At 45.8% G+C, this 23,506-nt stretch overlaps 1 protein-coding gene and 1 pseudogene across 10 annotated transcripts in view; one reads left to right on the forward strand and one right to left on the reverse strand.

Annotated features, from left to right (window-relative positions):
* Positions 1-16,044, forward strand: part of USP40 (ubiquitin specific peptidase 40) — a 131,982-nt gene extending 115,938 nt beyond the window's left edge. For 9 of the 10 annotated variants that reach the window (XM_085878025.1, XM_085878024.1, XM_085878029.1 and 6 more), the window contains 4 exons: positions 13,880-14,096; positions 14,351-14,437; positions 15,336-15,424; positions 15,552-16,044. In XM_085878025.1, coding sequence (XP_085734151.1) covers positions 13,880-14,096; positions 14,351-14,437; positions 15,336-15,424; positions 15,552-15,639 — 481 coding nt within the window. In that variant the 3' untranslated portion in view covers positions 15,640-16,044. Of the gene's footprint in view, positions 1-13,879; positions 14,098-14,350; positions 14,438-15,335; positions 15,425-15,551 lie in introns of those variants that run through there. The other variant, XR_015057397.1, reaches the window with a different exon arrangement.
* LOC147028054 (uncharacterized) lies at positions 172-1,827 on the reverse strand (annotated as a pseudogene).
* Positions 16,045-23,506: the final 7,462 nt, after the last annotated feature.

Here is a 23,506-nt window from a genome sequence, read left to right on the forward strand (position 1 = left end):
GTGGTATGGGATTAAATACCCTCACAATCAACGGTTTCTGGGGGGGGGGGGCAAAACGTAGCGTTGGCGAAGGTATGCGCTCTACTGAGTGCCCGTTCTAGTTTATTGTGAACAAACATTCATTGTACAAAAATGACGATTTTGACCTTTTCATGACTTCGACCTTGACCTTTGTACTCTTAATTTTGTAATTGGTATTAGAGTGTGGGGAACAGAACAGTCAGCATTTTGGTGTTGGTTTCATGCAAATCGGATAAGAATTGACCGTGTTATGACTAAAATCGCACATTTTGCAATGTCGTGACCCCCCCCCCCCCGACCTTTGACTCCCAACCGCTAATAAGGATTATTACGTCATTGTGTCATGTCACATATCACAAGATGGGACATTGAATTCTGAACATTTTGGCATTAGTTGCATGCAAATTGGATACAAATTGACCACGCTATGGTAAAAAGACGATTTTGACCTTTTCATGACCTTGACCTTTGACCCGATCGCTCCCAAAATCTAATCAAATGGTCCTCGGATAATAACCAATCATCCCACCAAATATGCTGCGATTCAGTTCAATACTTTTGGAGTTATGCGAATAACAAACAAACAAACAAACACACATATTCACAAATAAATAAATAAATACACAGCCATCAAAACATAACCTTCGCAACAAAGTTTGCGAAGGTAATAAATAAATAAATAAATACACAGCGATCAAAACATAACCTTCGCAACAAAGTTTGCAAAGGTACTAAGAAACTACTTATTGGACAAACCGAAGCGAGTTTAATTCACATGGTCAGGCCAAACAGATGCCTACAGTTATCAAGTAACAAGTCAGCATTCAGACGCGTCAACTTTGTTCAGTCTATGATTTCGACTTTCGCTTCCTTAGACTTGGGAGCCATTTTCTGTCTTGTTCCACGACTTGCAGGACACACTGATATTTCTCTTCCATTCTGGCAGATTGCAGGAAGTCCGTGCTCAGTTTCACCGCCCTTTCAGCAGCATTGTTTGTCATGTTGAGTGATCTTGCTTTATATTTAGATGTCATGAATGAGGTGAGATAATCCCACTTATCCACATCCTCCAACAGAAAATCGCTGTCAAGATCGAGTAATCTGAACATGAACCACGAGTCCTCGGTTACAAGGTTAGCAAGTTTTGTTTGGATCTTTATATCGGCTGGAAAGGTAGGTTTTCCAAATGCAGTGCCAAAACGCTCCTTGGGCAAGTTCTGCATCAGATCGTCATCTGGTTTCAATTTAATGAGCTTGTCAGCAACCCAGCATCATTCACTGTCAGGGACAAGTTCGCTGAATAAGGCCAACGGCACCATTTCTGCGGTGAGATACCATGAATGTCATTTGAAGGCTTCTCTATCGCTGTCTGAGATTGGCTCACTGATTTTTAGCGTACCATAGAATGTCCTTGTAAAGGGTCAAATCATTCCATGGCGAGTCTGTAGCGCGAGAACAGGTCACCCACCACTTGAAATAAATCAGCGCCACGAACGTTAAGAATTCTCGTATCTTGGGGACCTGCTTCCGTGTCGTAACAGTACCAAGCGGTAATGTCTCTATTTGCTGTGCCAGTAATGCCATTTTCAACGAATAGATGACTTTTGCCATCCATCTGGCCTTGTGAAGCGCTCCTGGCCGACGGAAATTGAAATCGCCTTCATTCTGGCCTCGATACGCGTGTACAAGCTTGGTGAACTCTTCGTAGTCCTCCCTCTGATACTCTATACTGGAGGCTGCGATGATCAGAGTTTCAGCTCTCCAGTCCTGGATGAGGACTTGCACTTCATCATCGTAGGAATCCATATCGAACGTACACAATAACACATCATTAGTGTGTGGTACAGAGTCAAAATTTGTGCGAAATCTCTGAAATACAGATACATCAGCGGATTTGGATGACTCGATGTTGAGATCAGAAAAAACGTGTCCGATTACACTGAACAACAAAAATTTTTTACTGGAGATGTGTAAAGTGATTTAGACTAATTTGGGTACGCTGATTTAAAAAATCATAACCGTTTTGCTGTATCACGTCAGGATTTTCAGTAACAGAAATATTCCCATTGCCTAGAAGTCAGGATTTCAATGAAATTTACAAAAATTCATTTATTCATTTATTTCATCATGAATGCTTCAAAATTATAGAAATTACAGAAAAACTCCACTAGAATGTAATTAAAAATGCTTTAGGCATTTGGCTTTGCGTTTTTGCTGCTCTGTGTCAGTTTCACGATGCAGGAACCAGCAGAAATCGCCCATCATGTTCGGGTTGTGCCGCCCTTGGTAACGCGTCTCCATGAGTGAAATCTCTTGGTGGAATCGCTCGCCGTGCTCGTCCGAGACTGCTCCCAAGTTGTCAGGGAAGAAGTTCAGGTGCTGGTGTAGGAAATGGATTTTCAGGGACATCCTGGAGCCAAGTTTCCTGAAGGACTCCAGCAGCTGCTGCACTATTTCTTCATAGTTGTCCGCGCGCTCGTTCCCCAAGAAGTTGTCCGTCACAGCTTTGAAGCTCCTCCACGCTGCCAGCTCTGGGGTTTAGAGTTGTCGGAAAAGTTTCGTCCTTCATAATCTGTCGGATTTGCGGTCCAACAAAGACACCAGCCTTGATCTTGGCCTCCGACAAGGTGTTGCCAAACTTTTCCTTGAGGTATAAAAACCCACGCCCATTCAGATCCATTGCCCGTACAAAACCTTTCATCAAGCCGAGCTTTATGTGGAGTGGTGGAAGGAAAACCTTGGCTGGGTCGACAAAGGCGACATGCTTCACGTTGTGTCGACCAGGTACATGCTCTTTTCGCTCTTCCCAATCTTTCTTCGTCCAGTGATTCTTGTCGTCTCTGCTATCCCAGAGACAAAGGAAGCACATGTATTTTGTGTAGCCTGACTGCAGCCCTAACAACAGCGCCACCACTTTCAAGTCTCCGCAGATGTGCCAGTTGAAGTCATTGTACTTGATGGAATCAAGCAGCTGCCGCATAGTCTCATAGGTCTCTGTCATGCCGAACGCGTGAGCCAGTGGGACTGATGGTTTCTCGTTGCCATTGTGGAGCAAAACAGCCTTCAAGCTGTTCTTCCCCGAGTCGATGAAGAGGCGCCAGTCTGCAGGATCGTGATCACACCCAAGTTCTTTCAACAGACCGTTGATGTCACTGCAGAATGTCATCGTGTCTTCCATCTCAAAGAACTCAGCCATGTCTCTGTGACGTGCTCTGAACAAGGATATCTTGGTGTTAGGTTCAAGTAGATTCCACTGCTGCAGCCTTGATCCAAGCAGCTCTGCCTTCGCCTTTGACAGCGAGAGATCTCTTACAAGATCATTTAAGTCTCCCTGGTTCAGAAGGTGTGATTCTTGAGTGTCGGGTTCAAAAGGTTCATCATCACCATCCTCTTCACCACTGCTTACAGCTATGTTCTGATAAGCTGGAGGTGTTGGAACGGGGTTCTCGTCATCATGAGGCACTGGTTTACGAGCAGAGACGCAGTCAGCGTACTTGATGTGACCTTTATTCTTCTTGTTGAAGCCGGCGATGCTTGTGCAGCAGAAATAACAATCATCATGATGATTCTGCGGCTCACGCCATATCATGGGCACCGCAAATGGCATGCTCGCGCGCTTGCCCACCCACCACTGAGTCAAGGTTGTGTGACAGCTTGTGCAGCAGATGTGTGGTGCCCAGCTCTGTTCTTGGTCCCCCACTTTACACCCGAAGTAGTGAAAGTAGGCGGCCTTCATTTTCACTGCTGTAGATATACTTCGCTGTTGATCTTTTTTGGTATACCGACCACAGACATAACAGAAGTTGTCAGGATGATTGGTACAGGAACGCCTACTCATCTTTATCTGAAAGAAAGAAATATAACACAAGTTAACAACAATTGTACGAAATAGACATGTTAAAGACATATGTAAATTTCATTGAAATCCTGACTTCTCGGCAATGGGAATATTTCTGTTCCTGAAAATCCTGACGTGATACAGCAAAACGGTTATGATTTTTGAAATCAGCGTACCCAAATTAGTCTTAATCACTTTACACATCTCCAGTAAAAAAAAATTTTTGAAATTTGTTGTTCAGTGTTATGAGCTCGCCTACATGGTGTCGACAGGCGGACCACAACAGCGCTCTTCCTACATCGTTCTGGATGGCGATGCATGCAGCGCTAACATGACCAGTGTTACTTGATGTGGTGTCAAATACCATATTCACAATATTTTCAGTGCAGTTTTTAGGAACTCACCAATTCCATAGTATGCTCACTGATGATCTCACCAGCACGTCGGTCACTTACGTTGGATAATGGGGAGTGCCCAGTAATTTCACATCTGTGGAATCACCAACAAGAACTGCCATTCGTTCCTCAGTCACGTATTGATTTGTCAGTGACTTCATTTTCTTTGAGTCCCGGTGAAGCGATGCTACCTTGGGTGGCATCCACAACTCCTTCACCGATTTAGCAATCTTCCGTCCAATTGATCTTCTGGTCCTATCTGCACTACAATACTACATACAAACTTTCAACGAGTCCCCTCCACATTCCTCAGTCACAGCTGCTGTGAAAGATGCTTGCTGTGTCGGAGTCATGTTCGTTCGCGTAGCTAATGATACAAAATGAGGAGATTTGAGAATGTCGTGTGGAATGAATGCCGATGTCCCAGGGCGGGATGTTCTATGGTGGCTCCGTTTGGACGTGAGTGAATCAGATGTGGTCGGCTCAGTGCTATTGTCTTCTGCTCCCTCATGAGCACTATCCTCCAGCTGAACTCGTGAGTGAAAATCCTCCATTTCCACATCAGAACGGCATTTTCTATTGGCTTCTTTCTGCTTCCACTCTTCACTTCTGTGGATCTGATGAGCCAACTTCTTGTCATGACAACCAAATAAAGCCACACGATCTGTTTTCATCGATTTAGAAATTCTATATCTTCAGTGTTTTTCATCAATGTTTCAGCATTAGGTGTCCACAACGGAAATGTTTGCTGGAAGCTCGACCGATTCCCTTCTAATTTTGCGATGATTGCTGGTGACGATCTTCTTTAAATTGGAGTTTCTCACAGTTTGGTGTTTCGATCCAGTAATGCAATTATTTTCTCACATACTCGTTTTGAGGATATCATCGCTATGTTCACTTTGTGGTAAAATGGCACGATCTTTTCCAGGACGATTTTCGCGATATCACGTTTTGTGAAATTTTCGGCTTGTCTTTGCATCTGATGGTATTTGAAACACCTCAACACTTGCTCATTTGTGGGAAACATCAAACCTGTGATCTCATCTTCCTCGATCGTTATTTTGGCTCCCAAACCGAATATCTGGCTTTGGCGACGTGTTCCTGGCTTACCTCCATCCTTACACGCATCTTATGCTTGGTTTTCCATCACTTATACGACAAGAAATACGAGAAAATGAAACACAACCTGTAAAATAGCTCCGACAAATAGATGACAGGAACTTGAATTTCCTGGAAGTGCTAGTTTCGTTTTCAGAGAATGGTTTATGGTGTGAAACGAAGTAAAAAAAAAACTTTCAATTGAGTATTTTGGGGTCATAAGATGTTGTAATATAAGTTGTAAGCAATGTCGGATGGTTCAACATCAAAATCAACTTTATCATGGACCCGCTAGATGAACTCGCAAAGTTCTGATATTTTTATGTGTCAATTGTTTCATTGATACGAAAATAGAAAACACCCCACCGATGCAGAATTTTGACATCGGGGCGTCTGATGCGCTCGTGTACTGTACCGTCCACCTCACAGTGATGACTCCATCTACACCTCACTATCCGAAAACATGGAACAACTTCTATCTTCTCATCCAAACTCTCTCTTTCTCATATGTGGCGACTTCAATTGTCATCATGCCAGTTGGCGAGGTGTGAGTACCTCTCTACCTGTCATGGCACTTCAGCAAAAGCTTTCTGCGACTCATTGGGACTGACTCAATCGGTCAACTTCCCGACCCGGATCTCAACAACTGGTACTCTATCTCTTCTGGATCTGATTTTGACAAATTTCCCTGACAATATCTGCTGCTCTTCCTCCATTCCAATCGGTTCTTCTGACCACGTCCTTGTCAGTGGACATCTCTCTGGCTATTATCAGAGAACCACCTCACCGCCGTCGAGTCTGGCATTTCACTCAAGCTGACTGGCAGGGTCTCCAAGCAGCCATCAAACTTATAGACTGGTATCCTATCGCTACTTTCTCCAACATCAACTCATGCTGGGAATTCTTTCAAAGAAACTTGCTCTCCCTCATGCACAGATTTATCCCTTCTCGTCTTCAGTTGTCCTACCCTTCCTCCCGCCCTTGGTTCACTGAAGCTTGTGGCGAGGCAGTTGTCCTGAAAGAACTTGCCTTTGCCTCATGGAAAGCAAACCCAACTGAGGGCAATCTCATTTCCTTCCATAAAGCTCGGAACAAGTGTGTATCGACCCTCAGCAGAGCCAGAAAACAACATCTTTCTAATCTCAAGTCTGAACTCTCAAACCTCTCTCTCCCTCCTCAAAATCCTGGTGGCATCTAATCAAATCTGTTTATGGTGTATGTTCCCCCTCCATCCCCTCCCTTACCTCAAATGGGCGAACTGCTGATACCACACGTGAAAAGGCTGAATGCCTAAACTCGGTGTTTGCAGCTAAATCTTGTGTCCAAAACCCATCACTTTCTCTACCCACCTTACCCAGTCGCACCCAACTGTCCCTGGACTCTGTGTCCTTTTCTCCTGATAAGGTGGAGAGCTTGCTGTCAAACCTCGACTCAGATTCTGCAACCGGTCCAGACGGCATCAGCCCACGTGTCCTCAAAGCCTGTTCTTCTGCTCTTGCTCTCCCTCTCTGTTATATTCACCCTCTCATTTGCCCAAGGTCATCTGCCATCTGCTTGGAAATCTGCTAACATCACTGCCCTGCATAAAAAAGGTGCAAAAACAGATCCCTGTAACTACAGACCAATCAGCCTTCTCCCAATCATCAGCAAGGTTATGGACTCCATCATCGCTTCAGACATTAAATCCTTCCTCTTCTCCAACGGCTTGATTTCCAATCATCAATTTGGTTTCAGACCAGGTCACTCTACCCTGGATATGCTGCTTCTGCTCTCCCAACAATGGATGGAGGTCCTCAATGCCAGACAGGAAATCCGAGCCATATCCCTGGACATATCACGTGCTTTTGACACAGTCTGGCACCCTGCCCTGCTCACCAAACTCTCTTCCTGTGGTATCCAAGGCCATCTCCACTCATGGCTCGCAGACTTCCTCTCCTGTCGCAGTCAACGTGTGGCCCAAAATGGAGTTCTTTCATCCCATCTTCATGTCCAGGCTGGAGTTCCTCAAGGTAGTGTTCTGGGCCCTGTTCTTTTTCTGCATTTCATCAATGATCTCTCTGACTCTCTGGAAAATCCTCTCTATCTCTTTTCTGATGACTCCACCCTCTGTCGTTCCATCGGTCATCCCTCAGACCGGCAAGCAGCAGCTTCTTCGCTCACTGCAGATCTGGATAAAATCACAAACTGGTCCAACACGTGGAACATGTCCTTCGATCCGGACAAATCCCACACTCTCACTATGTCTCTCCAAAAGGACCGTTTAGAACCCCCCCCCCATCCACTTTCTCAACAATCCTCTGGAAGAAGTCCTTTCTTTCAAGCTTCTGGGTCTCTATCTGCCATGACCTTTCCTGGGAAAGCCACATTTCAAACCTAGCCTCTAAAGCCAGTCGCCGACTGGGAATCCTCCATCGTGCAAAGTCCTTCCTCGGCCCACCTGAGATCCTGACCACTTACAAAGCTTTTGTCCGCAGCCTGATGGAGTACTGCTCTCCCCTCTGGGCTGGTGCTCCTGCCTCCCATCTTTCTCGGCTTCACGCTGTGAAAACCCAGGCACTTCGGTTCATTGGCATCTCCCGCAATGAGGCTGAGTCTTTGGACCTCTCACTCAATCACCGCAGGCTGGTCGGTGGTCTTTCTGTCTTCTACCATCTCCTCTCCAGCCTCGCCTCCCCCACTGCTCTCTTTGCGATTTGTCCCCACCACATTTCCGCAGGGCGCTCAAGGTCTGCTAACAATCCCCTTCTGGTAAAACTACCAAAATCACGAATCACTGCTCACCTTCACTCTTTCATTCCTCTTTTCCCCCACCTTTGGAATAAACTCCCTCACTCTATTCAATCCCATTCTCCCCTCCAGGCCTTCAAAACAGCTGTTCATCACCACCTCTTATCACCCCCATCCAAATCCTCGATCTTTTCTACCCCCGATAATCCACCCAAGCCCACCTTCTTCAGATTCCCTGCTTTCCTTCCTGAAAGTCCCTGTAATGTCCATCTTGTATTCCCCATGTTCCCCGTCCCATCCCTCTCCCTTCCACAGATCTCCGTATGTCTCTGTTCCCCACTGTTTTGTCCTTCCCACTCCCGCCCCTCTTGTCTCATGCCCCTCTTGCTGTGCGTTTTGTTAGCTCTCACACGAGCCTCGACAAGGTATACAAAAAATAAATAAATAAATAAATAAATAAAGGTCTGGCTCAGTCGGCATTCCAATTCATCCCAAAAGTGTTTGATGGGGTTGAGGTCAGGGCTCTGTGCAGTCCAGTCAAGTTCTTCCACATCGATTTCGATAAACCATTTCTGTGTGGACCTCGCTTTGTGCACGGGGGCATTGTCATGCTGAAACAGGAAAGGGCCCTCCCCAAACTGTTGCCACAAAGTTGGAAGCACAAACTCGTCTGGAATGTCATTGTATGCTGTGGCATTAAGATTTCCCTTCAATGGAACTAAGGGGCCATGCCCAATCCATGAACAACAGCCTCAAACCATTATTCCTCCTCCACCAAACTTTACAGTTGGCACTCTGCATTTGGGCAGGTAATGTTCTCCTGGCATCTGCCAAACCCAGATTTGTCCGTCGGACTGCCAGATGGTAAAGCGTGATTCATCACTCCAGAGAACGCGTTTCCACTGCTCTAGAGTCCAATGACGGTGAGCTTTACACCACTCCAGCCGATGCTTGGAATTGTGCCTGGTGATCTTGGGTGTGTGTGCGGCTGCTCGGCCATGGAAACCCATTTCATGAAGCTCTCGCCGAACAATGCTTGTGTTGACATTGCTTGCTGAGTCAGTTTGGAACTCGATAGTGTGTTGCAACCGAAGACAGACGATTTTTCCACGATACGCGCTTCAGCACTCGGCTGTCCCCTTCTGTGAGCTTGTGTGGCCCACCACTTCGCAGCTGAGCTGTTGTTGCTACTAGACATTTACACTTCACAATAACAGCACTTACAGTTGACCGGGGCAGCCCCAGCAGGGCAGAAATTTGATGAACTGACTTGTTGGAAAGGTGGTATCTTATGACTATGCTTCGTTGAAAGTCACTGAGCTCTTCAGTCTGGCCCATTCTACTGCCAATGTTTGTCTCTGGACATTCTGCATAGCTATGAATTCTACAGTCTATGAATAACAAATCTGCATGGCTGTGTGCTTGATCGTGTGCACCTGTCAGCAATGGGTGTGGCTGAAATAGCCAAAATCCACAAATTTGAAGGGGTATCCACATACTTTTGGCCATTTTGTGTATCTGTGCTCGCATTAAGAAAAAAATAGACTTTTTTTTTCCCACCCCACGTGCCCCAATCCTTTCATCCCACACTCTCCGTTCCCTCCTGTACTGCTCCGAATAAATTTATATCGCGATCCAGCTCTATATATACTTTATCTATTATTTTGCATTCGGGCTTTATACGTACTGTCTCCCATGGCTCTGTTTCGTTTTTTATACGTAATGGCGTTGGTCCCAGTGCCCTTTCTATCTCACCCCAGGCCTCACCGGTCGCCATTATGTACAGCTTGTCCCACACGAATGCCACGTTCGCTCTCCCCACAGCCAGCTCCTCATGTCCTGTTTCACTTTTTCTCCCAGGGGTCTGCCAAACCAGTGTTTGCCTATGCCCACTGTTACAAATTAGTAATATACTAGCAAATACAACCTATCGCTTTGCTGATGGGGGTTTAAAGGGGCGGGGGGGAGAGAGAGAGAGAGAGAGAGAGAGAGAGAGAGAGAGAGAGAGAGAGAGAGAGAGAGAGAGAGACAGACAGACAGACAGACAGACAGACAGACAGACAGACAGACAGACAGACAGACAGACAGACAGACAGACAGACAGACAGACGACGGGGGGGGAGCTAGGAAGGGGTGGAAGGGAGGGGGAGAGCGACACCTCACGAAACATTGCTATACACTGTGGGAGGGAGTGGATCGAGGTGTGTGTGTGTGTGTGTGTGTGTGTGTGTGTGTGTGTGTGTGTGTGTGTGTGTGTGTGTGTGTGTGTGTGTGTGTGTGTGTGTGTGTGTGTGTGTGTGTGTGTGTGTGTGTGTGTGTTTTGTTCAAAAAGCATAACATAATTTCTGCTTAATCTATCTATCTCTATCTCTCCCTCTCCCTCTCCCTCTCCCTCTCCCTCTCCCTCTCCCTCTCCCTCTCCCTCTCCCTCTCCCTCTCCCTCTCCCTCTCCCTCTCCCTCCGGACGTGTCCTGGTGGTGTTGGGAGTTTGTCTCCGGATGCATCCGGGCGGTTTTTGTCTCTGCACTTGTCTGGACAGGAGTTTGTCTCCAAGCCGTGTTTATAGTATGACCGGTAGTAAATTGATTTCAGATATTATTTTGTTTCCATCTTCACTGTTATTCTCTGCAGAATTATTTTGAGGAGACTGTATGAGTCGTAATTAACATTCCACCACACGTCTGCCTTCCCTTACTCTCACATAACACTGTTTTCCCTTCGCCTACCCCTCCTCTCTCCTTTCCCCTCCACCTCTTCACTCTCCCCGCACTCTCTCCCCCACCTGTCTCTCCCTCTTCCCCCCTCTTTTTCTCCCTCTTTTAATATTACCATCAGCGAAGCGACGGGTGGTATTTGCTCATATCTAATATATAAAGCTCATTCCAACCACTGACTCAACCACTGACTCAACCACTGACTCAACCACTGACTCAACCACTGACTCAACCACTGACTCAACCACTGACTCAACCACTGACTCAACCACTGACTCAACCACTGACTCAACCACTGACTCAACCACTGACTCAACCACTGACTCAACCACTGACTCAACCACTGACTCAACCACTGACTCAACCACTGACTCAACCACTGACTCAACCACTGACTCAACCACTGACTCAACCACTGACTCAACCACTGACTCAACCACTGACTCAACCACTGACTCAACCACTGACTCAACCACTGACTCAACCACTGACTCAACCACTGACTCAACCACTGACTCAACCACTGACTCAACCACTGACTCAACCACTGACTCAACCACTGACTCAACCACTGACTCAACCACTGACTCAACCACTGACTCAACCACTGACTCAACCACTGACTCAACCACTGACTCAACCACTGACTCAACCACTGACTCAACCACTGACTCAACCACTGACTCAACCACTGACTCAACCACTGACTCAACCACTGACTCAACCACTGACTCAACCACTGACTCAACCACTGACTCAACCACTGACTCAACCACTGACTCAACCACTGACTCAACCACTGACTCAACCACTGACTCAACCACTGACTCAACCACTGACTCAACCACTGACTCAACCACTGACTCAACCACTGACTCAACCACTGACTCAACCACTGACTCAACCACTGACTCAACCACTGACTCAACCACTGACTCAACCACTGACTCAACCACTGACTCAACCACTGACTCAACCACTGACTCAACCACTGACTCAACCACTGACTCAACCACTGACTCAACCACTGACTCAACCACTGACTCAACCACTGACTCAACCACTGACTCAACCACTGACTCAACCACTGACTCAACCACTGACTCAACCACTGACTCAACCACTGACTCAACCACTGACTCAACCACTGACTCAACCACTGACTCAACCACTGACTCAACCACTGACTCAACCACTGACTCAACCACTGACTCAACCACTGACTCAACCACTGACTCAACCACTGACTCAACCACTGACTCAACCACTGACTCAACCACTGACTCAACCACTGACTCAACCACTGACTCAACCACTGACTCAACCACTGACTCAACCACTGACTCAACCACTGACTCAACCACTGACTCAACCACTGACTCAACCACTGACTCAACCACTGACTCAACCACTGACTCAACCACTGACTCAACCACTGACTCAACCACTGACTCAACCACTGACTCAACCACTGACTCAACCACTGACTCAACCACTGACTGACTCACTGATTGATATTAAAGATCGGTACCTTCCGGGTGACGTAAAAAGCTGAAATTTTGCATGCTGATGGACATCGGAGCTGATGCACTGGGACATATCACAGAACCGTTGGAAAACATAGGTAAATGAAAATATAAATAATGAAAATAAATAGTTGATAAAAAATAAATGTAGGTGAGTGACCCGAGACAATGGGGAAGCACGGTAATTTTGCGTGCCGATGGACATCGAAGCGGACACACCAGGTAAATCACAGAACCGTCGAAAAGCATCTGCAAATGAAAATATAAATAAATGAAAAAGAAGTGGAGGTACATTCAAAGTACACCACCCCCATGCCAAAAAAATAAATAACTAACAAATCCTCCAGCGCGCGACATTGCCGGAGCAACTTAGGCGCCTGGCGATGCCGCCGTGCAGCACATGGAGATGGAATTGGGGAGCGGTGTACAATAATTGATTACACAATTAAAATAAATACATAATAATCCTAAAATATTAATTTATTCATCAGTTGGCTCATAGCATACCAAAACCACTTCTATTTCATCCGAATCTGAAACTTTTTTGAAAATTAAGTAATTCATCAAAAAATGAATAATGATGAATTGATTAATCAATAAATCAAAAATACCCTTTATAGCCAAATCACTTGTTCATTGTCGTGTCCAAATATTAGCATCCTCGCTCAAAAGTTGCCTGAGGTATTGCCCAGAAGAGAAACAAAATAAATAAGTGATTAATAAATCGATAATTAATTAAAAAATTATGTTTTCCCAAAGCAAATCTTCACTTTTGTCCCCAAATTTTAGCTTCCTTGCTGAAAGGATGGCTGAGATATCGCCCAGACAAACAAACAAACAAAGAAACAAACGGAGTAAAAACTGAGTATTCATTCCCTTCCTTTGGTGCCTGGCAATGGTCATGCATTGCATGGATATGGAATTGGGAAGGAGTGGTGTACAAAAATAAACGAAAATAAATATTGAAAAATCAAATGCTGGTGAGCAACCTGAGACAATGGGGAAGCACTGTTCATTATTGCTTACAATGTGTAAGCATACCCCACCAATATATATTGAAAAAAAAATTCGCACCAGTTGGCTTCCCTTCTTCCTTTCTCTCTGTAGCTGTGAGCTTCCTGTCTTACAATCTGCTAATGGGGCAGAATCTCACACCACCCACCACAGCATGTCCAAGTGCCCTACAAAATTTCCTGCCAATTCCATGTCGACTAAACCAGGCTCAAGCAACTTGGAGATGTTTGAGAGTGTCGTTTGGTTTGATTATCATAAAAAGGAGGGGGGAACAGGTAAAAAGCTGCAATTCAAAATTATTGACAGATGGCCTTGTGTCAATGGCTACTAAAGTGTAATACCTCGCCAAGGCGAAACCACCAGTAGGGACGAAGTGGCGATTTACATTACACATACATTATCGGAAATTCCCCCGTGCCCACCCTCCTTTCCCAAGCATGCAGCAATTATATTTGTTCCATTTGTCTTTAGAGATAAACCGTATTGACTTGTCCCACCAGATGAAGTTTCTGCAGACATGATTGCCGTATGATCCACTGCCCACAGATCCACGGACATGGTGCTGAGTCTACGCAGGCGTATTCCAGGCCTCAGGACATACACCAAGGCAGAAGATTTGCTGTTTGACACGTCACAAGACTGCACAGCACGCAGCCTTCTCCTATCTGTGGCCGTGCATGTCAAGCTGAGTGCAGAGCAGCTGCTCATTGCCAAACACTTCCCCACAACACACGAGTGGTTGATCATCGAGGATGCACCACAGGTGATGTTTCTAACTGTGGACGTGTGTGAAAAGAGAGTTAAAATGCAGTTTGTTAATGAGATCGTTATTATATTCGCTTTTTGACATTGGAATAAACTTTTTATCAACATTTTTTTTTTCTTTCATATTGTCTCCTGATGTGAATAATATTTCTACCCAGTTTTTATGCACACCACAGTTATCTGGAGGGAATGTGTTATTTGAATATTAAACCTTAAATCATTGTGTTTTACCCATGTTCTTCATTCATTTAGGGCAGGAAAATAAAAAAGAAGAAGGCCAAACAGAATCTGCGACAGTTTCCATATCACCTCAAAAATGGAGATGTCATTGGTGTCAAGGCAAGTGTTTTGGACACACAAAAACTGTCTGCAATGGTGTGCTATAGTTAGGATCAGTTTTTGATGTATTGGCACATGATCCTGCCACAGTATTGATGCACATTGGCCATTGAAACGATTGAGAGTGAGATTGAATGAGATACTTCAATGGCAGAGTTGAGATGGGGAGTACTGGGGGAGTGAAATTACATAGTACTTCTATATATAAGAGCGAGTCTGTCTGTCTGTCTGTTCCTTATACGTTTCCAAAACCCTGGGCCAATTTCCCAAAATTTGCTGTCCTGCATTATTTTCACATGCGGAAGGTGAACATCACAACAACAACAAAAAAACTTTAATTCTTAATCATATTGATGTAAAAACATGAATTGACTGCGCTTTGGCCTTTCGAGCACCGTACATTGGGTGCCCCCCCCCCCCCTCAGCAGGGAGAGAAGCTGAGCTTGGCTTGTGCCTACAAAGGTCGGTGAGGAATAGAAACCATTTCATTTAAATTATTATATTGTGTGCAGAAAACACTCCATGGGACTACACAGAGTTAACGAGAGGTCGCACAATCCTGGAGGACCTTAAACAAGGAAATGAGGCCATTTGGCTCATGATTGCTGTGTTGCACTCGCCAGTTAATTTTTGCGAGTTGCAAACCACAATGTTTATGTTTTACTCAAGTCGAAATGACCTGATCTTGATTGTACATATGCGTGCGTGCATTGCTTTTATGCAGCTTTCTTTGGCTGGAAGAGCAGGGGGTTCATTATTTATATATTATGGTTGTGGGAGGGAGGATGTTTATGGAGGTAGGTTTGGGGGTAATAGAGTTGTCTAGAGCATGAATTGCTTGCAAAGGTGGTATTTCTTTATTTCCTCATCAAAATAATTGTTTGCCCTTTGTTTTCAGAACAAACAGACAGAATCATCTCCCGACTTTTCCTCTTTTGAAGACGATATGCAAAAAGAACAAATGAAGACAACGGCAGAGGAAAAAAGGTGAATACAGTTGGGAGGAGGTTAATATTGGAGAAAGAGTAATTTAAAACTGTGTGTAAAACACAGGCTTTATCTGGCTTGGAACAGCAGGAATGTTAAAGACACCAATTGTTGTACTGCTGTGCAGGAGACAAAGCACTTCGACTGATACGTCAACCCCTCGGCACCCCAGACCAGAAGTTCCACTATCTATTAGCGTCGCCGACTTCAGGTGACAAGACTGCATAAAGATTTGTTTCACATACAAGGACTTCACCTTAATCTGCAAATCAATAGAAGGTTGTGAAGCTCACAGGTTTTTGTGTAGAAATATTCCAGTCTGCTGTATTTTTATTTCCTAAATTTGGCTTATTCCAACAATAAAGTGGCTCTATTCAATAATGGGTACACTTTTAGAAATGGGATGAGTAATCCCAGATTTTGTAAAATTATGCTTGTTTATTACGGTTGTACGACAGTGTGGTTTGCTGCAACTCGGGCGATTTTTAACTGCCCATTGCGTTTGCACAATTGCAAGTAAAACACTTGTCCTTGCCACAGAGGAATTGCCATTGAGGTTTGAAAATGTACATTTTTGTCTTCGAACATCGAGTTGTCAACATTAAATCTCGTTTCTTGGATGAGCTTTGTCAGGTTGGTTTACATCCCGTTTGCACATTTCTTGAAATGCACTACATGGCCAAAAGTATGCAGACACCCCTTCTAATAAGTGGATTCTGCTATTTCAGCCACACCCATTGCTGACAGGTGTATAAAGTCAAGCACACAGCCATGCAATCTCCATAGGTAAACATTGGCAGTAGAATGGGTCATACTGAAGAGCTCAGTGACTTTCAACGTGGCACCGCCATCGGATGCCACCTTTCCAAGAAGTCAGTTCATCAAATTTCTGCCCTGCTAGAGCTGCCCCGGTTAACTGTAAGTGCCGTTATTGTGAAGTGGAAATGTCTCGGAGCAACAACAACTCAGCCACAAAGTGGTAGGCTACACAAGCTCATAGAATGGGACCACCAAGTGCTGAAGCACGCAGCGTGGAAAAATCGTCTGTTGTCGGTTGCAACACTCACGACCGAGGTCCAAACTGCTTCTGAAAGAAACGTCAACACAAGCACTGTTCGTTAAGAGAAACGTGTTTCCATGGCCGAGCAACCGCACACAAGCTTAAGATCACCATGTGCAATGCCAAACGTCGGCTGGAGTGGTGTAAAGCTCACCGTCATTGTACTCTGGAGCAGTGGAAACACGTTCTCTGGAGTGATGAATCACACCACCATCTGGCGGTCCGATGGATGAATCTGGGTTTGGTGGATGCCACGAGAACGCTACCTTCCCGAATACATATTGCCAACTGGAAAGTTTGGTGGAGGAGGAGGAATGTTCTCAGGCTGTTTTTCATGGTTCGGGCGAGGCCCCTTAGTTGCAGTGAAGGAAAATCTTAACGCTATAGCACACAAAGACATTCTGGATGATTCTTTGCTTCCACCAAAGTTGGAAGCACAGAATAAAAAAGGCTTCAATTATTTGGTTACAGCTCAAATGAGGTAATGCATATTTTGTCCGCAGCGATCGCGGCAGCTGTCTAATATACACCACCCAATGAAGGTACGTTTATTCTTCCGCGATCGCTGTTGATAAAACGTGCATGTTTGAGTTGTAATCAAAATGTTACTTTGTTTCCTCAAAACAGTGTCTTCATTTAATGATAGAAGATGCGTTGTTCCAGTCTATAACGATACATGAGGCCTTTAAAACAATCTGAGTAAGGTGGAAAGAAAACGATGGTGGTGATTTCCCGGATGGCGTGACCCGTAGAATGGGCGGTGCTTGACCCACAGACACAAACTCAGATATATATGTATATGTATAGATATATATATGTATATATGTATATATATATATATATATATATATATATATATATATATGTATATATGTATGTATGTGTATATATATATACATATTGTTGTGGATTCTCGCCACACCGGCGTGCGGGCGACCGCCTTTAGCTAAATTGCGGCCGCGCGCGTCCACCGAACGTGGCAATCCAGTCACAGCTTTTCGAATCGATGACGAAACCCAGCCGAATGCCGAGTCGGTGTTGTTAACCATACCATAGATCAGCCAACTCTTCTGTCCATGCGCTACAGGGTTGATCGCCGAATTGTCGATGTTCCTAATTATTCGCGCAGACAGAAATGCCGGGGATGTACACCTCAACGGAGCTTGCACGAAAACGAGCCGCTTTAAGCAGCTCGTTCCATTTGCGATTGCCGAGTGGTTTTATATCGCCAAGCCCCGTTGGACCTGATTATCTTATCGGTGTTAAAAACCAGCTAATATTCCGAACGCAATTACGGCAGTTCAATGGAGGAAGGGGCGCAACGAGCAGGTGAATATTCAACAAAGGGGACATTTATTTCCAATGCACATATGCAAGCAAGGCAATGAATGGGGGTAAGGGGACACGACACGAGCAAAAAGACCTACAGCCGATGTCTATTTATTTTCTATATGCACTTAGTCAGTTCACTACTTAGTAGACAAGGCGCCACAGACTTTCATGCAAAAACCCCAAGAAAGAAAGAAAAGCACCGGGCTCGTAAGCCTTTATGATTGCTCGGAGCCGGGATGACCGCAGGGGCTCCGAGAGACCGAGCAGGCTACCTGCCACCCTCTTGGTGACTCGCTGGGCGACTCTCGATGTCTCTGCCCGCACTCGACTGGACTCCACCAGCTCCCAACTCAACTCTCGACTCCAACGACGCCTCCAATGACCAAGGAGACCAAGGAGAGAGACTCTCTCACCAACTTGCCAACCGCCAACTGCCTTCTCGGCATTCCAACGCGGCCCTTTATCGCCCCGGGGCATTCGCCCCTCCCTTCTTGGCGCGCGGGGGAAAATTCCAAGAGTTCGGCTTGGCTCTTTTGGTGTGATAACCGACATTTTATTTCTTACACCGTTCTGAGGGACCCGCCCCAACCATCACTTCTGTTTACCCATTCCAGAATATCGGGGCGGAAGTTGTCGAGTTGTTCTCTTTGTTTGTCGAGGAGGGTCGTCCTTCTGGCGAATGTGTCTCCTATGGCGGTGTTTGTGGAGATGGCGTGGTGGTTGAGATGTCGTGGTGGGGATGGCGTGGTTGCTAAGATGCTGTTGTGGTGGTGGAGGTGGAGGTGGCATGGTTGTAGTGGTGTCGTTGAAGAGATGCTGTTTGTTTGAAATAAAAGATAGAACAGAATAACGGCTAACTCAGAGATGCACAGCCCGGCACACGAATAATCCCTTTAGACATTGGTGGGGAAATCTAACCTGGAACACACTTACCAAAATAACTGACCTCTGCGGAACCTGAATGGTGTTCTGCGAATTTCCACAACCATAACTATATATATATATATATATATATATATATATATATATATATATATATATATATATATATATATATATATATATATATATATATATATATATATATATATATATATATATATATATATATATATATATATATATATATATATATATATATGTTGTTGTTCATCTTTCGGCTGCTCCCGTTAGGGGTCGCCACAGCGGATCATCCGTTATGATCTGCATACTGATTTGGCTTAGGTTTTACGCCGGATGCCCTTCCTGACGCAACCCTGGTCGCCTCTTACGACACAGGGATAAGGATAGGGTTTCGCCATGATTCCGGGCTGCCCTCCACTCTCTCATAGCGTGGCCCAGCGCAGAGCTACCGTCCTCAAGCGATCCTCCAACCCAAGCCTCTGAGTAGCTGGATTACAGGTGCTCGCTACTACGCCCGTTTTATTTATATATTTATATATATCCACACACACATATATATATATATATATATATATATATATATATATATATATATATATATATATATATATAGTTGCAGATCCGGGGTTCAAGGCTTGCCACGAGGGAAGCACTCAGGTCCCTCCTGGACGCCCGGTCACAGATAACTCCATGAACATAGATTGACATGACCACTCTGGGCAAGGATACACAACTGCATGATACCTTACCTGTAGACAGCCGGCTGGCTAATTGGGGTCAGTGCTCTCAGCACACACTCGGATTACTACAGAGCGTTACAGTGAGTGTACGCTGGCTGACAAAGCAAATTATTGAGGTAGAACGTCCCATCTAAACCTTACTTGTGCACTGCATCGGACCAATAAAGGAAAAGGCAACTGAGACGGAATGGAAATCACAACAAACAATTATTTATTTCAAACACACAAGCAAGCAATCATTTAAAAGCAAGTATTTATAAGCAAGAAAACAAAAAGGCACATAAGAGCACATTTAACCATAACACCTATTCTTCAATTTTACCTAAACAAAAGACTTGGCCATAATTCACTCAGGAGCAAAGAAAAAAACAAGGACTTGAAAATAAAATAAAAGTAATGAATGCAGAAAAGGAAAGCAGTCTTTCCTTCTCTCCTTCACCTCATACAAATATACAGGAGAAAATGGATGGGGAAGATGGGCAATCGCAATGTGAAGCGATGAGGACACGCAGCCGTGTCCCTGAGGTGCCCAGACACGGGAGGCGATTCCGCTCTGGCATCCCAGATCTGCGAGCTGCATGTGCAACTCGCTCTCCTCTGCCTCAGATTCTTCTAACTCAGGCACCCGTCGATGAGGTGATGCTGTTCACCCTCCTCGTCCTTCGTGGCTGACAGGATCGATAGGGCAGGATGACACTCGTGGAAGGAGTGTTCTTTTCCCACATAAGCTCAACACCAACTGCTCGTGAAACTTTCCTTTCTTTTCCCCTCACACGTTTTTGTTCCTACCCTCACAGGCCTTCAGTCTTTTAGTCTTCTGCTCATGCGAGCTTGTCCCGTTAGTTTCTCCTTTTTGCTTCCCTCAGCTTTCTGCTTTCTTCCTTTTGCTTCTTCCCTTTCTGAGGGACCGTCGAGTTAGATGCTTCATGAGCCTTCAGCTCATGAGCGCTCTTCGTCCCTGCTCACTTGAGCTTGTCACGAGTGCGTCTCTGCCTTTCTGCTTCTTCACATCAGCTTTCTCCCACTCCTCCCGTTGGTCCACAGCCGATGGGGTGGGTGCATGACATCACTTGTGGAAATTGCCATGCCATTACGAGGGAACTTTCAGCGAAGCTCCCTATCCGCCCTTTACCCGCCCAAAGCTGCAATGAGAACCCCCAACCCCCTCCTTTGCACACAAAACCCACTCGCACTGTACCACGCCCACGAGAAGTGCCGCACCTCACAGGCCACAATGAGCACCAAGCATCACGAACATGTACGTGAGAGAACCCGATGGGTTACCAAGCAATGCGCAGATGGAGGGAACATGGAAAGGAGCTCCGCACGACCGAGGGATGACCGAACTGCCACGGGATTGAAGGTAAGGCGGATGGGGTGAAGGAGAGATTGTTGAAAGGATGTTTAATGGAAGGGAGATTATTGGTGGACCGTTGAAACGGGCCAATGGGGTAATGGAGAGTTGATTGAAAGTAACAGGTTTGAACAGAACGATGGTCTGAAGGAATAAAGATTGAAAATAACAGAGGGGTAGGGGGGGAGACATTAGAATGGAAAAACACAGCCTCGCCAACGCATACCCCCGGAACAGCCCTTTGGACTATCTATATTCTATACAAAGGCCAATGAAATAACTGATTCTTGGGTCACCTCCGTGTTGATGTATGCTCTCCCCCCTGGAATCAGTTTTAAAAAACCATTATCATCAAAAGGGTTGTTTTAATTAACCCAAACACCCAATTTCACTCATGCACTTCCTGAGAGTTCCCTTAGTACGCATGCAAAGTTTCAGGCTGCAAGGTTTCATGGTTTTGGAGTTATGGAGGAGATGCACATTTATTTGTATTGATGCACATGAAGTCCCTTTGTCTCTGTGAGTGATTTGAGTTGCACTGATCACTTGCTGGTCAAGTAATTACTCATCCTTTAAAGGACAGATTGGGTTCAGGATGATTAGCGTCTGCACAGAAAGCACCACGCGTCTGGTCTGGGTACCGCTCGAACCGCCATTTGGTTGCCGGGAGTGAGAACCAGCACGTCACTCAGCCAGCTCAGGCGTTCCATTGAAGCAAGGTAGCAGTTTCACATAGGCCTGTGAAACTGCTTGGAGCATACAAACCGGTGGACCGACGTGACACCTTTTAAAAGAGGTTTGTCAGGATTCAAACCATGCAACTAGACCAGACTGACATCGAAAACACCATTTATAGATGTTTCTATCAAGTGCACATCAAAAGTTATAAAAGTTCCAAGTTGCACAAGGACTTTGGACAGCCTGCATTTCTGACCCCTCATCATTACCTCAAGTTATTGTGCAATCCACACATGCCCCTGCCTAAATCCTCCTGTCTTGTTGAAAACAAATCCTTGCTGTTCATGTGCCCAACAATTTTACCACTCATCAATCACTCTATGGCCTTGCACACAACTGAAGTCATACTCCCTGAATGATACTTTCCCACATTTTTAACTCCCTTTCTTGAATATCGGGGTCAAGTTGCCAGCTTTCCAGTGGTCTGGTACGAACTCCTGTTGTAAAGACTGATTAAAGATTGCAGAACACAGTGGTGTGAATGTTTCTTTCTTAATCTCCACTTAAAGGGAACTCAAATACTCACATCACCGAGACAATAATATTGTTGCAGGCCAGGGGGTCGGGTGAGAAGACCACGAGGTGGGGGAAGCTATGTCGGTTCCCACCAGACTCCCCGGAATTGTAGGCCATCGCACACGGATAATTCCGTGATGCGGGGGGTCACTTAACCGACCTTGGACGCCAATAACTCAACCGTGTGACCTCGGGTCCTCCCATCGATGGGTTAATCGTGTTACCTAAGTAATCACGTGGTTTAATTACTGAGGAACACTCCCTCGGTACGCCTTGTCTGAACCGGATCACTCTATCGGACCAGATCACTTTACCAGATCGGATGCAGCCGAGCGACACTTCCAAGGATGTACCGGCTAAAAGGAACAGATCGTTGGGAATAAAGTCCCGGCTAAGCTAGGATTCAGGCCATGCTGGATCAATGGAAGAAAAGACAAAAACGAGCAGGGAGAATTTCTAATAATGATTATTTATTTATAAGCAGGCAAGGAAAGATATGCGGCACAGTGAATAGTTTTATTGTTGTGTGTAATGCAGGGATAGAAAGAAGCGTGTGGGCGACAATAAACAGGCAACTTACAAAAGGGGACACAGAGTAAACTTAACGTGAAAATAATAACAATAACTATCTTCTGCAGTCTTACGTGGGCAGACAGGCGCCAGGACACACACATACGCACATACACAGACACAGAAAACCAGATGAAGAGGGAGTTTAGAACCAGGAATTGGGCACCGTAAAGGAGGAGCTTGAGTGGAGAAGGGGCGGAGTCCAGAGTGCGAGTGTGGAGTAGTAGGCGGGTGGGGTCGTCGTCGTGTGGGTGGAGACGAGGAGCAGGAGGCGAGTCGTGGCGGTGTCACGAGGCGAGGCGAGAGAGAGGCGGAGAAACTCAAGAGGCAAGAGAGAGACTGAGGAAGTTCTCCGACCTTTATAGGATTTGCAGCTCGGGGAGAGGGGCCACCCCGAATTGGAGCTCCCGATTCACGTGATGACGTTACGATTGACCCCGACCGCTCACGTGGCCCGCCAGCTTGGGCTGGAAACCGCCTCACTTCGTTTCTGACAAGGCCGTCCCAGACAGCGAACACACCTCGCTCCGACCCCACGACATGACACGAATTGCCCACACCGAAGTTGGCATGCGAATCATCCTGCAAAAACCCCCGGCCCGTGACCGGGCGACCGGTCGAGGGTCCCGCATGCCCGCTCGGGCATTCGGCCAGTATCGATCAACGCGCTCGTTCCGTCCGCGCCAACGTGGCCCGCACTGTACATTCGCATGCCGTAGAGACGAGAAGACGTTCACCATCCGTAGGGGATGCTGCCAGCGAGGGCTGAAGGTACATTGTTATGGATAAATCTGTGCACGTCAAACGAGCGGCGTACGTGTCTGCTTTCGAAAACATTCCATACAGTGCGTGCGGTTCCGCCATTACGC

The sequence above is a fragment of the Eptatretus burgeri genome, chromosome 4, assembly GCF_056783735.1.
Source record: "Eptatretus burgeri isolate ZD-2024b chromosome 4, Ebu_testis_v1, whole genome shotgun sequence".
Classification (NCBI taxonomy): domain Eukaryota; kingdom Metazoa; phylum Chordata; class Myxini; order Myxiniformes; family Myxinidae; genus Eptatretus; species Eptatretus burgeri.